At 51.8% G+C, this 17,911-nt stretch overlaps 1 protein-coding gene across 2 annotated transcripts; it reads left to right on the top strand.

The window, feature by feature from the left end:
- Positions 1-271: 271 nt before the first annotated feature.
- Positions 272-17,776, top strand: GLIPR2 (GLI pathogenesis related 2). 2 transcript variants are annotated; one of them, XM_010952864.3, is made up of 5 exons: positions 272-426; positions 8,600-8,708; positions 9,046-9,149; positions 11,059-11,136; positions 16,309-17,776. In XM_010952864.3, the coding sequence occupies exons 1-5, from the start codon at positions 414-416 to the stop codon at positions 16,467-16,469; spliced, it is 465 nt and encodes a 154-aa protein (XP_010951166.1). In that variant the 5' UTR covers positions 272-413; the 3' UTR covers positions 16,470-17,776. The 2 variants fall into 2 exon arrangements, with proteins under 2 accessions (XP_010951166.1, XP_045371145.1); XM_045515189.2 differs by lacking the exons at positions 9,046-9,149; positions 11,059-11,136.
- Positions 17,777-17,911: the final 135 nt, after the last annotated feature.

A 17,911-nucleotide genomic window follows, 5' to 3' on the forward strand; every position in this document is an offset into this window, starting at 1 on the left:
CAGCCGCTGAGCATCTACCGGGAACCGGGTAGGAGGCGTGGGGTTCCCTCTACACCCCTATTCCGCGTCCTGAGGTGGGCAACCCGGGCCAGAGATCCGGGAGGCCCCGGGCTCCCTGTCTGCCCCTGGAGAGCCCTGAGCGGTCGTTGGGGTCCCCTTGCGGAGCAAGTTCTCCGGAGTCGGGCGGGAAGGCTCGCGGAGCGTGGGGCGTGTGGTTCCTCCTCCAGGCAGCCGGCGGGGTGGCCCTGGGCGCCTCCTCCTGCAGCTGCCGCTGCCTTATAAGGCGGGGGCCGGGCCGCGCCGGGGGAGGGGCTGCGGCCGCCCTGCCTCCTCGTCGGCTCTCGGAGAGGATCGGGGCCGGGAGTACAGCGCAGCGCAGCGCAGCAGGAGCCAAGCAGCGCGCGGAGCGGGCCATGGGCAAGTCAGGTGAGCCCTCCGGACCAGCAGGGCCGGGGTGCTGGGATGGCTCGGGAGTCCGGGGTTCCGGGACTCTGGCCGTCACCCTTCCTGCGGGGGGCTGGATCCCCGGGGAGCAGGTCGACCACCTCCTCGGTGGGTACATGGCGCTGCAGGACCACTAGTTGCGGGATGGAGGGGCGCACGGTGCAAAGCGCCAGGAGGCGCAGCGCGGGCAGTTTCCGGGGCAGCCAGGAAGCCGGGTGGCCGTCAGGCCACCGGGAGAGAGGGAGGGAAGACGAGACCGCGGGAGGGTCCTCCAGTCTGCGAGCCAGAGATTGCGTCAGGGAGGGCTTCCAGGCGCTGATGGGATTAGCGCTCAGCGTCCGGCCAAGGCGTGGCTTTTGCTTTGTTTCAGGACAGAGTTAGAGTTGGAAAAAGCCACCAAACTGTGACAGCATCTCTTGCTGTAAAGCAGCTTGCCCCGACCAACCCTCCTAAAGACAGTTCTGAGCATCCTTTTCTTCTGTCGTCGCTCCTCCTCCCGAGTGCCCACTCAGTGCCAGGCTCTCTGCCGGGGTACACACTCTGGCTTCCCCCTTTACTGACCTGTCGTGGCCCATCCTCACCCGAGTGACTATCCCGGTGAACTCTCTGAAATGCAGATCTCCTCCTGCATTCCCTAACACCTTCCATCCCATTGTCCGTAGGTGAAAGAGTACACACTCTTCAGCCCCACCGTGGGGCCCTCTGGGAGCTGATCTTCACCCCTTCCCTCCCCTTGCACTCAGCTCTCCCGAGGCTGGAACCCTGCGCCCTTCCCCTGGATTCCCTTCCCCAGCACTCACCACTTCCCCAGCACCCCACCCACTTCTCTGAAGTTGAAAATTCTCCCCATCCTTCTTGGCTGAACTCCTGGGCTGGGAGCCTGTCCCTGATTTCCCTACCTACTGTCTTCTTTGTTGCAGCCCTCCGAGCAGTCAGGTTGGGACTCTAGACCCGTGTCCCACAGACTCCTCACTTCTGGCAGCCAAGGGCCATGTCTATCTTAGCATAGTTCATGCCTCTCAGGAGGCTTTTAAAGAAGAGCTGTTGAACAGAGTTCAAAAGTCCTGCTTCATGGGAAGTTCAGGTTGTCAGCCTCAGATAGGTAAGGCTGGGTCCATTCTTGAATCTGTTCTCAAGAATTGGACTTATGAGTTCCCAGTGTTGAGAGTCAGTGGCTTTCCCTGGCATTGGTCCTAACCTGCCTTATCTACAATGACAAGCCTGGCTTTCTGCCATGGCTCTGCTAATCACTTGCTGTGTGATCTTGAGCAAAGCCCTTTCCTTCTCTGAACCTCAGTTTCCCCATCAGTACAACAAGGATGGTCCATTTCATCCCCAGGATCCTCCACAGTATGGAAAGGTGACGTAAGGAGTTGTCATGTAATTAAAGAATAGGATGATAAGTAGCATGACAGGTATGAGAGGGCATCTTGAGAGCTTTAATTGGGAAATTCCTTTCTCTATATATTAGGAGAAAATCCACAAATTGTCTAAAGTTACATTTTAAGCAATTGCTTCTGACTTCTTCCCTAAGAAGCAGCTTTCCAGAACTGCTGGCTGCCCATTCTTCTCTCTGTTCATTCATCCCTCTCTTCTTCCCTCTATTCCTCCCTCCACCCTTTCCTCCCTCCCTCTTGCCCTTTCATTCCACCATCTATCAGCTCTGTACCAAGCTGTGGACCCAGGGCTATGTAGGGGGTGGCCCCTGTCCTCAGGATTGTTCATTTGGATTTTGAAATGAATCATAAAGCTGATTGGGGGGATAGACAGGCACCACATGGGTCTAGCAAGGGGTGGAAAGTGACCCAAGCCAGGAAACAGGTGTAGATGAAGAACAGTGGGAGCTCAGGAGAGGGGAAATCTCTGCCCAAGGGGCCCACTGAAGGCTCCTGAAGGACATGGTCAGATCCCAGAGTGTTTTGGAAGTTTGAACTTTCTCTGAGACACCTAGGGTGTCATTGAAAGGCATCTGTCTACAAGATGCAGGGCCAGAGCTGTACCAGGGTGGAGGGCAGATCAGATGGGGAGAGGGTGGAGGTGGGGTCAAGGAGAGGCTGCTGGTTACTCAGGCGAGAGAGGACAGAGATATCTAAGGGACTGGGGACGAAGCGGGGATGAATTTTCAAGATGGTATCCTCAAGCAGACTTGGTGACTAACTTGTAATGAATAAGAAGGAAAGCTCAGCAGTGTGAATCTGGGGCAGGAAGGTGGTGACACCCTCTAGGACTGGAGATGCAGAGTCCAGCAGGATGGTGGTGGAAGGCAGGTTAGAGCTGGTTCAGGCAGTGGCTACCTCCACTCCTACCCAGGGACCTTCCAGGATGCTGGCCCATAGCCACATGCATTTTATTTGTCTCCCCCCAAGACTCTGAGCCTCCTGGATGGTTTCTGATTCCCCTAAGGATCTCCAAGAGAAAGTGACTTTTCTGGGCTACACAGGCCCAACCTTGACATTCCAGGCCACGAGCCTGAGGCTGTCTGTGGCCACAGGACAGGCAGGGGCTTTATGTGTTTCCCTAAAGGGGCTTTATGTGGTTCCCTAAAGACCTTCATAAGGAGCCCACCTCTTCTGGACCTGTTTCCTCATTGCTACAGAGGAGCCCATCTCTTTTTAATCTTTAACTTCAGATACACCCCAGAGCTGTTGGAGTAGTGGGCATTGCTAGGGAAGTGTCACATAACCAACACAGCTTAAATTCTAGAAGTCACTTGGCCCAGAGACTCCTAGGTCTTGCTCCTGGCCCTGGTCTTCCTGCTGGGCTTCAGTTTGCAGCTAAGCAGAGAAAGGCAGTGAATGGCCTGGAGCTCAGTGGCAGCCTCTAGTCCCTAGTAATAGTGATTACCAGTTATTCAGGTCCTACTGTGTGCCAGTCTTGGAGCTGATATTTCATATATGTTACCAACTTTTGTAACAGCCCTGCAAGGCACTTTTTATCAGTTTTATAGATTTACAGAGGCTGCATACCTTGGCCAAGCTTACACCTGATCAGTAAGTGGACGAACTGGGGTTTGCACCCAGCTCTCTGACTTCCCAGCCGTGCGCTGACCCCTCCACCACACCGACCCCTTGTCATCCTGCCTCTCTCAGACTGGACTCCAGCTGTACGGACATCTACATACCCTCTAATTATTTCTAAGAATCTTATTGTCCCTCGACCCACATCTCCCACCCCCAGAGATTATCAGAGCAGAAAGACCTGCGGGGAACAACTAATCCAGAAATTTTCTCCCTAGCAGGCCTCACACCTCTGCAGGGCCAAGTCAGTCCCAGCAGTTCTGTTTTCATCTGTTGATTCTAAAGAAAGTGTCAAAGAACGGGTTTCCCTGCGTTGAAGATGTTTGAAAACCACAAGTGTTACCCTTCCTTTTCACGTAGATGGGGAAGCAGGGCCCAGAGGGACAGGGACTTGCTCAGTGCTGGCGGGCGGGGCAGGCTGGAGGGGCCGGTGCTCTCCCTGCCCTGGCTCCTCAGCCCTTACTATTGTCCATCGCAAAGGGGCGGCCTGGGGTGAATACTCTGGGACAGCCTTGTCATTCTTGGCTTTGGGAGAGAAAGATGTTATGTAAGGTGGAAAGCATGTGAGATTTGGGGCAAGGGAGGGACATTCTTAGATCTGGCTCTAAGGTGGACTCACTGTGTGACCTCGGGCAATTCACATGTTCTCCCAAAGACCAAAGTTCCCTCTTCTGTAATGAGGAGAATCCCGTCCTCCCCAGTGCTGGTGCAAACATCTCATTCATTTGTTCCTGTACTCATTTACTCACTCAGTAAATATCTGCGCTCAGAGGTACTAAAAGAGGTCATCAGAGATCAAGTTAAATACCAGCAGCCCTGCTCCCATTAAAACCAGGGAGGGCATCGTTAGGGCAGTATTTCTGAGGCCAGAAGCTCTAAGGTTTCTGCCCAACAGTAATGTTAGTAATGTTAGTAAGTATAGTTGACACATAGTAACTGTTCACTTTGTTCCAGATCTGTTCTAAAGCATTTACATAGATTCATTCATTTAATTCTCACAACAACCCTGTGAGGTAGATACTGTTATCCCCATTTTGAACAGGGAGGAAATGAGGCACAGAGTGATTGAGCAACTTGTCCACAATCACACAGTTAGTAAAAGGCGGAGCTGGGATTTGCCTCTTGAATTTCCTGGAACCCAGGCTGAAAGAGTTACCCATCTGGAACTCATTTTTTTAAATCAACTTTTTATTCTTCCTTCCTGATAAACTAGCAAAACCAGATTTGCCCCAAAGGCTTTCTAGGCTCTTGCCAGGGGACAGAAGGGGCCTGTCCATAATTCCTGCTCTGGCTTCTGACGGCCCTGGGCCTCTTTGGTGGGGAGTCTGGAGAGGGCAGAGAAATGAGTCAGCTGGGCTCTGGGAGGCCTCCGAGGAGGTGGAGGAGAGGACAACTGATGCTGAGGGTGGAGCCTGTCCTGGCCAACAGCCTTGAGGGAGGAGGGGCACTGACCTCCTCAGAGTCTCTATCCAACAGTTAGAAGCTTGGGCCCTAAAGGACCTTCCAGAGCCCTCAGGTCAGCCCCACCCAAGATGCCTGCTCCCTCCCTTGGCCTGTTGGCTGCCCAGGCAGCCCCTTACACCTTTAGCAGCCCCAGATCTGCCTGGAACTTCTTCTTCAGCCCCTGATTTTCCTCTGCAGCCCCTCAGGCAGGTCTGATAAAAGCCTTGGCACAGAGGAGGCTCTTGAGAAATCTGTTCTTTTCTCCTCTTCCTTCCTCCTTTTCTCTCCCCTCAGAGATTTGAAGGCAGCTGCCAACCCCACTGGGCCTGATCCTCCTCCCAGGTCCCGTGGCCCCACTGTCTCTCCTTCCTGATTTCCTCTGTCTCATGACCCTCGTGGGGTGGGGTTAAGGGCAGAGTTACTCTCCTTGAGGACCTACCTACCCCTGGACCAGTTGTGGGAATGTGGGCAGGTTACATCCTTCTTGCGTCTGTTTCCTCATCCAAAAAATGGGTACAGTAGTGGAAGCTCCCACAAAGGTGGTGAGAAGTAAATGAGTTCACTCACAGGCCTGGCACCCAGAAATGGTTGGCCAGCAAGCACAAGAAAGGACCTCCCTCACTCCAGGCTGGCACACTGAGGCTGTGTGACCTCTCTGAGCCTCAGTCTCCCCCCTCTACAAAACAAGGGCATAATCCCTCCCTTCCCCCATCATGGGGTGGCTCTGAGGGCTCTCCCTGCATAATGCGGGGTTGGGTGGGTTTTCTTTGACTTTTTCTGTACGTTTATCTGTGTTCTTGGCTTTTTCTGCAAAAGGGGTGTGCCTCTTGCTGGGTGTGGTCACCAGTGTTATCTGGCCTCCCTGAGGCTGAGGCCCTGCTCGAGGAACCACCTGGGCTGGGACTGGCTGCTGTGGTGGGAGGGGACTCCTGGGCCAGCCAGAGGTGTGGTCGTGGAGCCCCCAGGCCTCTCAGCCAGGGCTGGGGAGAGAGGGCTCCCCTCCAGACCCCTGAACCTTGGCCCAGGGCACTGGCCCTGCTGGGGACAATGCCCAGCTTCAGCTTCTGGGCCCCGAGCTTAGGTTTGGTGCAGGAACTTTCACTTTTGTTTCTCTACTTGTGTAGTGACCTAGTTTTCAGCAGCCTTGTATGTCTCTGCCAAGGAGACAGCAGGGCCTGAGTACTCCGGGGTCCAGTGCATCCTAACCCCACACTCAGGGCTGCCTTTAAAGTAGCTTCACCATAGCAACTCACCATTCCCCTTATCTCCACCTCGTCCTCACAGCCCCAGGATACACCAGATCCCTTCCACCATGGCCCTTTCCTCACCTTTACCTCCTCATCACCTCCTCCAGGGAGCCTTCCCTGATACATCTGAGGTCACCAAAAGCCTGAAGACTTAAGGCAGTAGCTCCGCCTTCTGCCTTGGGCCCAGTTATCATCACCGTGGTTTCTTCCTCATGCCTTTGTTCACAGCATCTCCCTATCTGGTAACCTGTCAACCCAGACCTGCCACATCCTGAATTCAGCATCCCCCTCCTATCCCTGTCCCTGCCCCACTCCATGTTACTGTGACCGACCTCATTGGTTTGCCCCTCCAGGGCCCAGAGTGTTTTGAGTCCCGACCACTCCCTGTTCAATTTCTCCGAAACCCCTTGGAAAACTTGGCCACCACTGGCATGACCTGCAGTTCCCTTTCCTCTCCTGGGTCGGTGTCTAGCTCAGAGCTCCTGAGGGCAAGACCTGGGTCTTCTTCCCTCATGACCCTTGGTGGCCCACTGGGATTTGATTTGAAGGCCCAGGAGACATGGGGGATCTCGATGAGGGAGGAGGAGGTGCCGCCCTGCTGGGCCATCTCCTTGGCCTCTGGGGGAAAAGACAACAGAGGAGAGCGTCAGCTGGGGGAGGTGAGCTGGGGCAGTGGAAGGAGGGGTGCTTCTTTCATCATCTGGTTTATACTCTCCTGCCCAGGCCAGTCCTCAGGGACAGGCTCCTGCCAGAGGAGACTAGCTAGGGTGAAGGACCCTCTGTGGCCCTCTCTCAAAACTTACCCAGCTCACCTTCGTTTCCATGGGAGGAACTCCAGGTTCCTGAGGCTGGCGCTCAGTGCCTTCACCATCTTAGCCTGGCCAGCTCCTGTCCAGACATCTGTGGGTCCTCAAATCAGGGGTCACCTTCCTGATCTCCCAGACCATGTTAGGCTACTTTTCTCCAAGTTCCTCTTGACCTGTGCTCACCTGCACCTTGGCCCTGTCACACTGTTGGCTAATGTCTGTTTACAAGGCTGTCTCCCTTCTGTGTGTGAGCTTTGAGGGCAGGGCATGGCTGATTTGTCTCTGGACCCCCAGCCTACAATATGGGAGCTGGCCCAGAGGAGGCAGACACAGAGCAGATGAACAGATGGATGGATTGCGATTGGATGGATGATAGATGGCTGGTTGGATGCTGCTGCTTAGATGATGAATCAATAGATGGATAGATGAGTGATGGAGGATGTGGGAAGGAGGGGAGGTTCCATTTTGGAATTGATATGACTTCTGTCCACCACTGACCTGGCCTCCCCTTGTGTTGAGCTGCACCCCCCACAGGCCTACAAGGCCTGTACTTGCCCAGCTTTAAGACCAAAGAAAGAACCTGGAATCAGTGACAGGGACATCAGTGGTTTAATGGACAGGGGGAGCTTACTTGTCTGAAGCAAGGTCCTAGAGCAACACCCCACCATGTGCAGTGGACAGTGGGCAGTCTTCCCTCCCAGAAACTGGGGGAGATTACCAGTTATAGTGGGATTTGACGTCAGGTTAGCTCATTGGTTACCAGGGAAATCAGCAGAGGGGCACACCCCTCACTACCTCTTCAATAAGAAAAATCACTAGCTTGGGCCTGGGGCAAGTATGTAGGAAGGGCAGTCATGTGAGTAGGTATAGGTGAAGCAGGCGCCGGGTGAGCAGGGGATGTACAGAGAGCAAGAGAACAGCCATCTTGAGTGGCCTGACCATACATTCACTTGGCTTCACCACTTCTTCTCTCCCTACTCCAGCCCCCTTGGCCTTGCCCTTTCTGGGGTTGTAACCCAGTTGGATACAGCCTCCACCTCTCCCTTCACTGCCCTCCTGAGCCTAGCTAATCACAGCACCGCCCCCCCCAACCCCGGTTCTTTTCCCACCCTCCTCTTCACTCCACATCCCGATGCTGTCTTCCCCTAGTCTTCTTCTCTTCATCTGTCCTTCTGTCTTCCTGTTTCACCAGCCCAGTGCAGGCACCCCTCCACCCCAGCCAGGCCTGCTCTCTCTGGGCTCCCACCTCCAGCCCTTCCCAGTCCCCACCACCATTCACCATAGATCTGGTCTGAGAGACCCAGTGTCCTTCAAACATTTTCCTTCAGAAGTCCTGCTACTCCTTGGCCAGCCCCCAACATCTGCTCTAACCCCTAGCCCATCCCCCATGCAGCAGTCAGCAGGCTCCTTCAGAAACAGATCTCCTCAGCTCACTCCCCTGCTCCCATTCAGTCGCTTCCCAATGTCTTGGATAAAGACCCAAATCCCTGACACGCCCCATCGGGCCCTCATAATCCAGAGGGGATGGATGTGCAGAGATGTGTGGCCTGAGGTATGAGCTGGGCTTTGCTCTGAAGCCTGCTGGCCAACTTTCAATGGATTTTTTCTGGGCACTGAGATGTTCATTTTGAAACCACTGCAGCTTCCAAGCAGTTTAATAACGAGGTCCTGAAGGCCCACAACGAGTACCGGCAGCAGCATGGGGTCCCCCCGCTGAAGCTCTGCAAGAAGCTCAACCAGGAAGCTCAGCAGTGAGTCCCCCCGGCACCCCGTGCTGCTGCAGCTGCTGCAGCCACGAATGGGCTCTGGGTGGTTGGAAGGACCTGGGTTGTGGGGGTGGATACAGCCAGGCTTGAATAACCCCTCTGCCACTTACTTACCTAGGCAGGTCCCTTTGTTCCTCTGAGCCTCGGTTTGCTCATCTGTAAAATGGGGATTCAGGGTGCTCAGAAGAGATGCAGGTGTGATACTCCCGATTGCCTCAGCAAGCCCAGGGTGGGGAAGCAAGCTGGGCCCCACTAGTTTAGGGCTCCTACTTGGGGGGCTTCCGTGGGCTGTACTCTAAGGAAATACCACGGATTCTGGCAGGTATTCAGAGGCCCTGGCCAGCACAAGGATCCTTAAGCACAGCCCGGAGTCCAGTCGTGGCCAGTGCGGGGAGAACCTGGCGTGGGCATCCTACGATCAGACAGGTGCGTCATTTCTCAGCTCTCCTCCCCACTGCCTGGCCCCAGCCTAGGATATCCTCCATTCACCTCCTTCTGGCCCCAGAGCCCTGCCTTCCATGTTGTAGCTGGGATGCAGCCACAGGCCCAGAAAGGGAAAAGAACCCCAGAGCTTTCCTCTGTCTGCTCCCAGGGGCTGACTGCAGTTCACCACAAGGCCTCTGATGGCCGGCTCAGGGCCAGGCCTGTGCTGGGTGCCAGGGACTCAGAGATGAGTCAGACTGCCTGCAGCACCACCCCCCCCAACTCCACTTTCAGAAGAGCTCCCAGCTGAGGAGTGGGGGTGGGGGTGACAGTTTCTGTGCAGTCTCAGAATGACCCTGGCGGCACCAAAGCATCTCCAGCTACAGAAGAATTTTACTTTCATCATGTTTTTCTAAAAATTTTTACAGTGCTGGTGGATTAACATTTTTCATGAGAAAAAAGTCCATAGAGCTTTTTCCATGTTGGAAAAAAAAAAGTAATAATGGGAAAGACAATTCCTCATCCAAGGTCGCAGCCTGGAATGGTGATCCCACACTGACCAAACATTCTTGAACTTCCTGGCTCTGATAGAGCTGTCGTGGCTTTTTAGGAAAAATGCTGGAGAGAGCTACCTCACACTCTGAAGCTTTCTCCAAACCCCTGCGGGAGAAAGGCTGCTCCCTCCCTGGCTTCACATTCCTGGGAGTTCCCTGGGGAGGCCCTGGGAGTCCTCTTGGTTTCCCCAGCAGTGTCCCTCCAGGAGTGGTGTGCGCATGCTCCTGGAGAAGGCAGGAGTCCGGGGCCTGCAACTCCTCCCCAGGCTCAGACTGTGGGCCTCGGTGGGCCCAGGGAGAAGGGAGAGGGGCCGGAAAGAGCCAGCAGGAGATGTGGTTTCATCCCAGTCTTGCGCTGGCTCCCTGCGGTGCCTTGAGCAAATCTGCTACCCTTGTGGCCCCAGTTTCCCCATCTCTACAGAGAGGGGCTTGGGTAGACGGCCTCTAAGGCAGTGGTTCCCCACCCTGGCTCCACCCTGGGATCATCTGTGGATTAAAAAATACTAATGCCTAGATCTCTCCTCCAGAGACAGCGATAGTCTGTGGCAGGCCCCAGGCATCAGTCATTTTGAAAAGCTCCCCAGGTGGGGCCAATGTGTAGCCACTGTTCTCGAAGGCCCTGATACTCAAAGTGTGGTCCATGGACCAACAGCAGCAGCAGCAGCAGCAGCAGCACCTGAGAACTTGTTAGAAACACAGAGTCATATGTTCCACCCTAGATCTACTGCAGTCAGAATCTGCATTTTAACAAGAGCCCCAGGTGATATTGTGCACTCATTGAAGTTCGAAACTTACTATTCTGAGGTGCGAGGCTCTTAGTTCTGCCCGAGATCAGCAGTTCTCAGGGAAATGCTGCGGGTTTTCTCCTTTTAACACCTGCTGGCCCAGTGGATGCTCCAGGTGAGGACCCTTCTGCCTGCAGTGGAGACCCTGACCCACCAGCCCAATCACCTTTCCCCCTGTGGATTTTTCCAGAGCCCAACTTGGGATGAGATAAGGGCAGATTCTCCCAGAAACTCAGAACATCATTAGAAGCCATTGGAGTATGTTGCATTCAACCCTCTTGTACAGAGGCCCAGAGGGGGGAAGGCCTTGCCCAGGATTACACAGCAAATTACTGGCAGGGTGGGGACACACATGCAGGTTCCCTGACCCCAGGCCTGGGCTCTTCCCAACCCCTCAAAAAGCCTTCTATTCAGCCTAGATTTGCTCACAGGCAGGAGTCCCCATTTCAGCTCGTAGGTGTTTTATCAGACATCTAACTGGATGGGTGGTTTGGGGTTGATGGGAGAAGATGGAAGGAAGAAGGAGTTGGTTGATTTTGCTGCTGAGTTTTAAACAGTGTCTTTTCCATACAGGAAAGGAAGTGGCTGATAGATGGTACAGTGAAATCAAGAACTACAACTTCCAGCAGCCTGGTTTCACCTCCGGGACAGGTGAGAGACGTGGTCACATCAGTGACCTGGCCCTGGGCTGGGTTGCTGTTTGGGTCTGGCTTCAGAGAGAAACTAACCCTCTGAAAATCAATCATTTCCCTTCTGTCTTGTCTCTTTGATATTTCCCCAAAGGGCAAAACTCTCTTCCCCTACCCCATCTCCCAACACACCCACACCCCTCTTCATCCAAAAGCACCCGAGCCACTGACTCCTGCCCCACCACTCAAAGCTCTTCAGGTGACTGGAATGTGTCATGAGGAGGCTGTGAATTTTAAAAGCCTTCTTCTCTGAGGAGTTGCCTCAGCACTTTTAACCGATCATCTTGCTTCTGGTCTTGCTCCCCTCTAATCCAGCCTGCTCCCCAGCAGCCAGAACATTCTAAGACCCTCTCTGCCCAGGCTGCTCTCCTGATTCAACTGCCAGTGACTTCCTGGGGCCACCGAGAAAAGGGCCAAGCTGTTTGCTCTACTCCTGATCTTAACTCCCACCTCCCTCCACACCCCCACATCTTTCCTCCCTGCGCCCTACTCCTTATGGCCTCCCAGGCTGCTCCTTTCACCTTATGCCCTAGCTTGCAGTTCAGGTGAGCTTGGAGGGCAGAAAGCCAGGATCTGGTCTCAGCTCTGGACTATCAGTTGTATGAACTTGGATCAACTCCCTGTCCTTCCCTGTCCCCGAGGGAGAGGGACAAAGTGGTGGTTTCTCCAGGACATTCTGAGAGCTGATACTTAGATGCAGGGAGGAGCCAGCTGTGGGACCAACCAGCCTTTCCCTTAGGCCTCCACGGTGAGCAGTAAACATTTGGCTTACTAAAGCCCCGGGCAGCGGCTCCGAGCTCTGGGATCCCTCTTGCCCCTTGCCAGGCCTCACCTGGCTCCTGTCTTTCCTCAGAATCGACTCAGACTCACCCAGGGCCCAGGGTTGGAAAGGGCTGTGAGTTTCTCTGACCAGAAGGTGCCAGGGAAACTGAAAAGGGGATTGTCTGCCCACCCCCATTCCTCTACCCAACCCATCCCACCCATGGGTGGAGCACCTATGTCCTCCCACCCTCTGGAGGATTCTTCAGAAGCAGGAAGTGACTGCTCTCAGAGCCAGTCACCGTTTCCTGTGGTTTGTGCTCATCCTTTTGGGCAGGGGTTCTTGCAACTGTGTGGGCAGGACTATGGGGCAGAGGTGGAAGCATCTGCCCGGGCGTCTCTCCTCTCAGCCCTGCGGGGCAGGACGAGAAGGCTGCCATCAGGCCCTGAGTGAGAACTACTGCTTCTGTGGCAGTTAGATCTGAGAGGTGAGGGAGGGAACAGTGTCAGCCTCCTACCGGTGATTAAGGATGTGTAGGCAGAACCTGATCTTTTCATAAAGACCACTGACCAGAAGATGCTTTATTTCATAGCATCAGGATCTGCTTTCTCATGAGTAAGATTCTCGGGCAATTGGACATGGGTCAGAGCAAGTAATTAGCATTGTTTGTGTGTGTGCGATACTTGACAGTCAAAAGCATCTCCACAGAAACAGCCACGTAACCCTGCAACACCATTTGAAGGTGGGGCTTTATTTCACCCTTTTTGCAGAGGAGGAAACTGAGGCCCAGAAAGGGGAAGAGACTTCTTTTTACCTCCTACTCTCAATCCAGCTCCAAGGTGGGACTCTCTCAAGTATCATAGCTGGGAACGGGACTCAACTTTCCATGATCGCTGACCACCTGTCCCACTTATTGCCCCACATCTCCCACCCCTAAAGAGGAAACCCCTAGAACAGCCAGCCCCTATGCCATCCCAGGTGCCAATGGGCAATGCCTGGGGTCACACAGAGCCTGGTCCTCAGACAGGAGCACAGCTTTGAGTGGTGGTATAAGAGGGGCTTTCACGACCCTTAAAGATGCTCAGGTGCATCCCCCAGGCATCAGCTTATCCCAGAGCTGCTGCCTGCTGCACCAGGGTTCTGGGATTCCCTGACCTGAGTCCTTGTTGTAGGTGAAAAGGTCTTTGAAACATCCTATAATCCATCTCCACCCCCACCCTCACCCAGGGCGACGTCTTGTGATGAAGGACACAGTTCCATGCTATGTGCTGAGTACAGGGAAGCAACTTCTTGCAGTTCCTTTGATATGGTCTCTTTTAATGAGTAGGTTTGTTTGTTTATTCTGAATAAGTAATACTTTTATGTGACATGAAATTTGCAAGCTGTATAAGGTGAAAAATCTTCCTTCCATCCCTGGCCTCCAGCACTTTCCCTCCCAACCAGTAAGACAAGTTTCTTGTGGTTCATTCTGGAGTTGTTCTGAACCAGCATTTGTGTAAATATCCTCTTTCTCCCTTTTTTATACCCTGGTGTCAGATGATCTGATTCACACTTGCTTTATTCACCCAGCAGATTGGCAGAGATTGTTCCACATCAATACAGAAAGAGATTTCTCTTTCTTACCTATTATCCTCTTGCAAGGACTTAGTGTATTTTTCAAATGTATATTCTAGGAAGTGTGGGTCCACAGCAGGAAAAAGGATGTGAAACCTTTAGGAAAAAAAGAAAAAGAAGGAAGCTGTTAGTCATTTAGAATTGGAAACCAGTGTGTCTGATGGTTGCTAAGGAAGTTGTGTCCTTTAATTCATCTCTAAATACCCAGGCTTAATTAGCTCTGTGCAAACAGAAACCTCCCCAGTCAGAAGAAAGATTACTTGGTCGCATCTGTTTGGAAAAGGCTTCCCCAGGCACTTGGGCTGCTGGTGCACACGTGCTGTTTGTAATCATTTTCTTAGCAACCAAGGAATAAATGGCAGCTCTTCCTTGTCTGGTGACAGAGTGGGTGGGTCAATGGCCAAAGCATGTGGTCCCTTGGAGAAAAGGCTTGAGCCTTAATGAAAAGACAGTCTGTAGAAACAGTGACACCTGACAAAGCTGCTGAAAGCCTGGAGATGTGAGAGATGTAACTCAACAGAGTCAGGACCAAGGGTGAATTGGAAAGTAGTGTTTCTTCTGTTCTGAGGTGGAAATTAGAGCTTATTGCACAACAGTTAACATGAGTTTAAGGATAAGTGGTGAGGATGCATAAAGTAGTGTTTGCTTTCTTTTAATTTTTGCTTTGATTGTATCACACCAATCCTACTGATTAGTGTTTCTGTTTGGTTATTTTCATAAAGAATCTAGTAACCTCAAACCTTTTACAGATGTAGACAAAGAAACTATATGTAAATTTCATAATTATAAAATGGAGTTCATCTATAGGGGAAAAACACAATTTACATCTATGTGTCTTAAGCAGTAAAGGTGGGGAGGACAAACTCCCGCTCTCTACTCCCAGGAGATGAGAATTTATGGTCATTGAGCAAAGAGTACATTACAGCATCAACTCTTTGACCCCAAAGCAGGAGGGAAGTCAGAAGCTAAGCTATGTTAGCAGCTTGAAAAGTCCAGGGAGTGAGGGGCAGGCAGGCTGAACAGGAGGAGAATGATGCCAGAGAGCTTCGGCAAGCCACAGAAGTGTCTGGAGGGTCAGCTTGAAAAGGAGCTGGGCTGTTTTGCTCAGAGCAGAGGAAATTGAAGGAGGCTGTAACTTATCAAGGTCTCAAAGAGCACAAAATATGGAAGGCCTGCACTTCCAATGACAGCAGAGCCCCATCCAAGATGGTTCTTCCATGTGCCTTTCATCCATTCCATTCATTCCTTCAACAAATTTTTACTTTACACTTTCCATGTGTCAGGTTTTGCCAAGGTTCTGAGTATACTTTGGTGAGTGAATCAGTTTGGTTCCCACCCACATGGGGCTCATAGCCTAGCGAAGGAGCCAAGCAATTAGAAGTAATCAAACAAATATATCATTGCAAACAGTAAGAATGCTATGAGGGGAAAAACAGGGAGCAATAAGACTGTCTTGGGAGGGAGGTGTTCAGGAAATAAAAGTGATTATGAAAATGTTACTCTCTGAACAAGTGATATTTGGGCTGAGACCTAAGGGATGAGAAAACATTGGTCATCAGAAGAGTGTTGCACCCAGTGACCAGTGTGTGCAAGGGCTTCATAGTGGGAAGTAACTGGATATGTTCAAGGAATGGAAAGGAGGCCATTGGGCCAAAGCATTCACTTTCATTTTAGGTGCTACTGGAAGCAATGCAAGGATTTTTAAGCAGAAAAGTAAACAGATATGATTTATGTCTCAAAATGATCACTCTGGCTATGTCAGTGGAAAGTGAATTGAGGAGGCAAGGGTGGATGCTGGAGAACTAGTCAGAGGCTATTGCAATGGTCCAAATGAGAAAAGTTTGTGGTTGGGACCAAGGTTTTGAGAGTGGATGGACTTGAGCTGTATTTTGGAGTTAGATTCTTCAGGATTGAATGATGGGTTGTGGTGGGGGAAATGCGGGGGAGGGAGGAGCGCAGAGTGACCCCAAGGATTGTGTGCATAGAGGTACCGTTCATGGAAATGGGAGGGACCAAAATCAAGAGTGAGGTTAAATTTGAGATGCCCATGACTCATCCAAGTGGAAATGTCAAGTAAGTAGTCGTGTTTGGAACACAGGAGAAATTTGGGCTGGGGAAAGACATTTGAGAGCCAGGGAAAGATGAAATTGCCTGAAGAGTACAAGAAAAGAAGAGAGAGCCAAGGATTGAGCCTTGAGAAATGCAGGTCTTCCAGCCTTCACAAGTGAGATGGAAGAGGAGGAGGAAAAGGCAGTGACATGGGAGGAAAGCTAAGACAGGGTGGCATCACGGAAACGAAAAGGAGAGAGTGCTTTGAAAAGGGGAGGCGTCGACTCCATTCATGTTCCTGAGATGTCAAGTAAGATGAAGACAAAAAGCAACCATTGTTGAGGAACATGGAGACCGTTGGTGACCTTGAAGAGTGCAGTTTGGCGGAGGGAGAGGCAGGTGCCAGGTAAGGTGACATCCTAATTGTTAGGGTCACTGGGTTTTGCCATGACCTCTGGGAAACCGTGAACCCTTGGGGCATCAGAAAGTGGTAAGGTGAGTAGAGGCTGTATGGCTGATCGAAAGGATCTGATGCTTCAGAAAATCAGGCAGCCAATATGTTTTGGGTCTCCTTCCTCTGCTTGGTGGTTTAAGACCAGGCTTCCCTCAGCCTGGCAAGATGGTGCAGGGATTCAAGAGTCCCTTGAAACATCCTTCTCCAGACTCTGCTAACCAACCTATTTCTCTCTCCCCCTGCCTGTTCCCCTACAGGACACTTCACAGCCATGGTGTGGAAGAATACAAAGAAGATGGGAGTGGGGAAGGCATCTGCAAGTGACGGGTCCTCCTTCGTGGTGGCCAGATACTTCCCAGCGGGGAATGTTGTCAACCAGGGCTTCTTTGAAGAAAATGTCCTGCCTCCGAAAAAGTAATTTGTCCAATGTAATGGGAAGGTGGCAGACTTAAGAACGTGGCTATGAAGTGCCTAGAACAACAAAAACTCAGCCGTGTGTCTGTCCCTGTGGGTGTATGTGCTTGCGTGTGTGATGCTGTGAGAGTCTCTTGCTCACACACTCAGACCGTTCTGCATGAGTTCATGGTTATCAAAGAAGTGAGCATATGAAGCCTTTACCCTGAGGGTTCCCTAGACCACAATTATTTGGACATTGGGGGAAAAAAATCAATTTTTAAACTTTATTTTTTAAGCAAACTTCTTTTGTACCTTTCTTACAATATCCATCCCTGGCCTTTCTGTATTCCAAATGTTTGTGATGCTGAGAAAGTGAAGTTCATTTTATGTGACCTTCATGCATTGTAATCTACTTTTGGTAGATATTTAAGAATATTAAACCATCATTTAAATGTGACACAAAATACAGTTTTAAACACATAAACATAACACATAAAAATAAAGCAGCTTCCATTAGAAACACGAGGTAGGCAGGGGCTCTATTTCACAGATTTGTTGCAATTTCTCAGTTATAAGACATGATGTCATCTGCATGCCTCCTGGAATTCTCTAATGGGATTGCCAAAGAACAAATGGAGAAAAAAGCTTTACTTCCTTGCATTTTTCTACCTTCTACTACCCCTTGTCCACCACCTGCCTTTTTCCTTAAAACCCTCTGGCATTTCAGAGTTCAATCAATATGCACCCCTTGGTTTCTAGGGAGCTGGGCTTGGCGTGAAAGTCACCCATCCCCCACGGGTGGCCCAGGGCCTGTTCTGGGAGAAAGCCCCTCACACTGCCTGGGCTCTTGGCCAAGCAGCCTTGGACGATGAAGTCAGTGAGTGTGGGGATAAGGGTGAGCTCACTCAGGGCCCCCAGAGGAAGCCCTCCAGCCTCTGCCCTCCCCCACCCTTCTGCACAGGGTGGGAGCCCAGGCCTGGCAGCTGTGGCTGCAGCTGTGCTGTTGCTCCCTCCAGGAATGTGTGACAGGCCCAAATGTTCCAGGGAGATAGCCCAGGCGGGCTTAGAGTTGCTAATTTACTTCTGTGTTTTGCCTCAATCTATGCAGTCCCCTTGAATAACAGTTTCACATGGGCCATGTGGGAGGGACCCACCCAGGTCCCAAGCTGGGTGTCCCTGCAGGTGGTGAGAGCAGGGGCCCAGCAGGCCAGTCTGTGAAATATGCTTCCTGAAGGTCTGTTTCACTGTGAACACAGTCTCATGCTGTGCCCTTCATTTCATCCAGAGATATTAACAAAGATGACAATAAAATCTTTTTCCTTTGTGTAATATCTTACTCCCATGTGATTCATGCCCATTCTTAGTGAGTAAGGTAATTCACAACTCTGAGTTCCCATCTTAGGTAACTCAAGATTCTGAATACCTCCAGTCTCTCCCCTGTAGACTGTGTTCCTTAGGTGGCAT

The sequence above is a fragment of the Camelus bactrianus genome, chromosome 4 (genome assembly GCF_048773025.1).
Source record: "Camelus bactrianus isolate YW-2024 breed Bactrian camel chromosome 4, ASM4877302v1, whole genome shotgun sequence".
NCBI lineage: Eukaryota > Metazoa > Chordata > Mammalia > Artiodactyla > Camelidae > Camelus > Camelus bactrianus.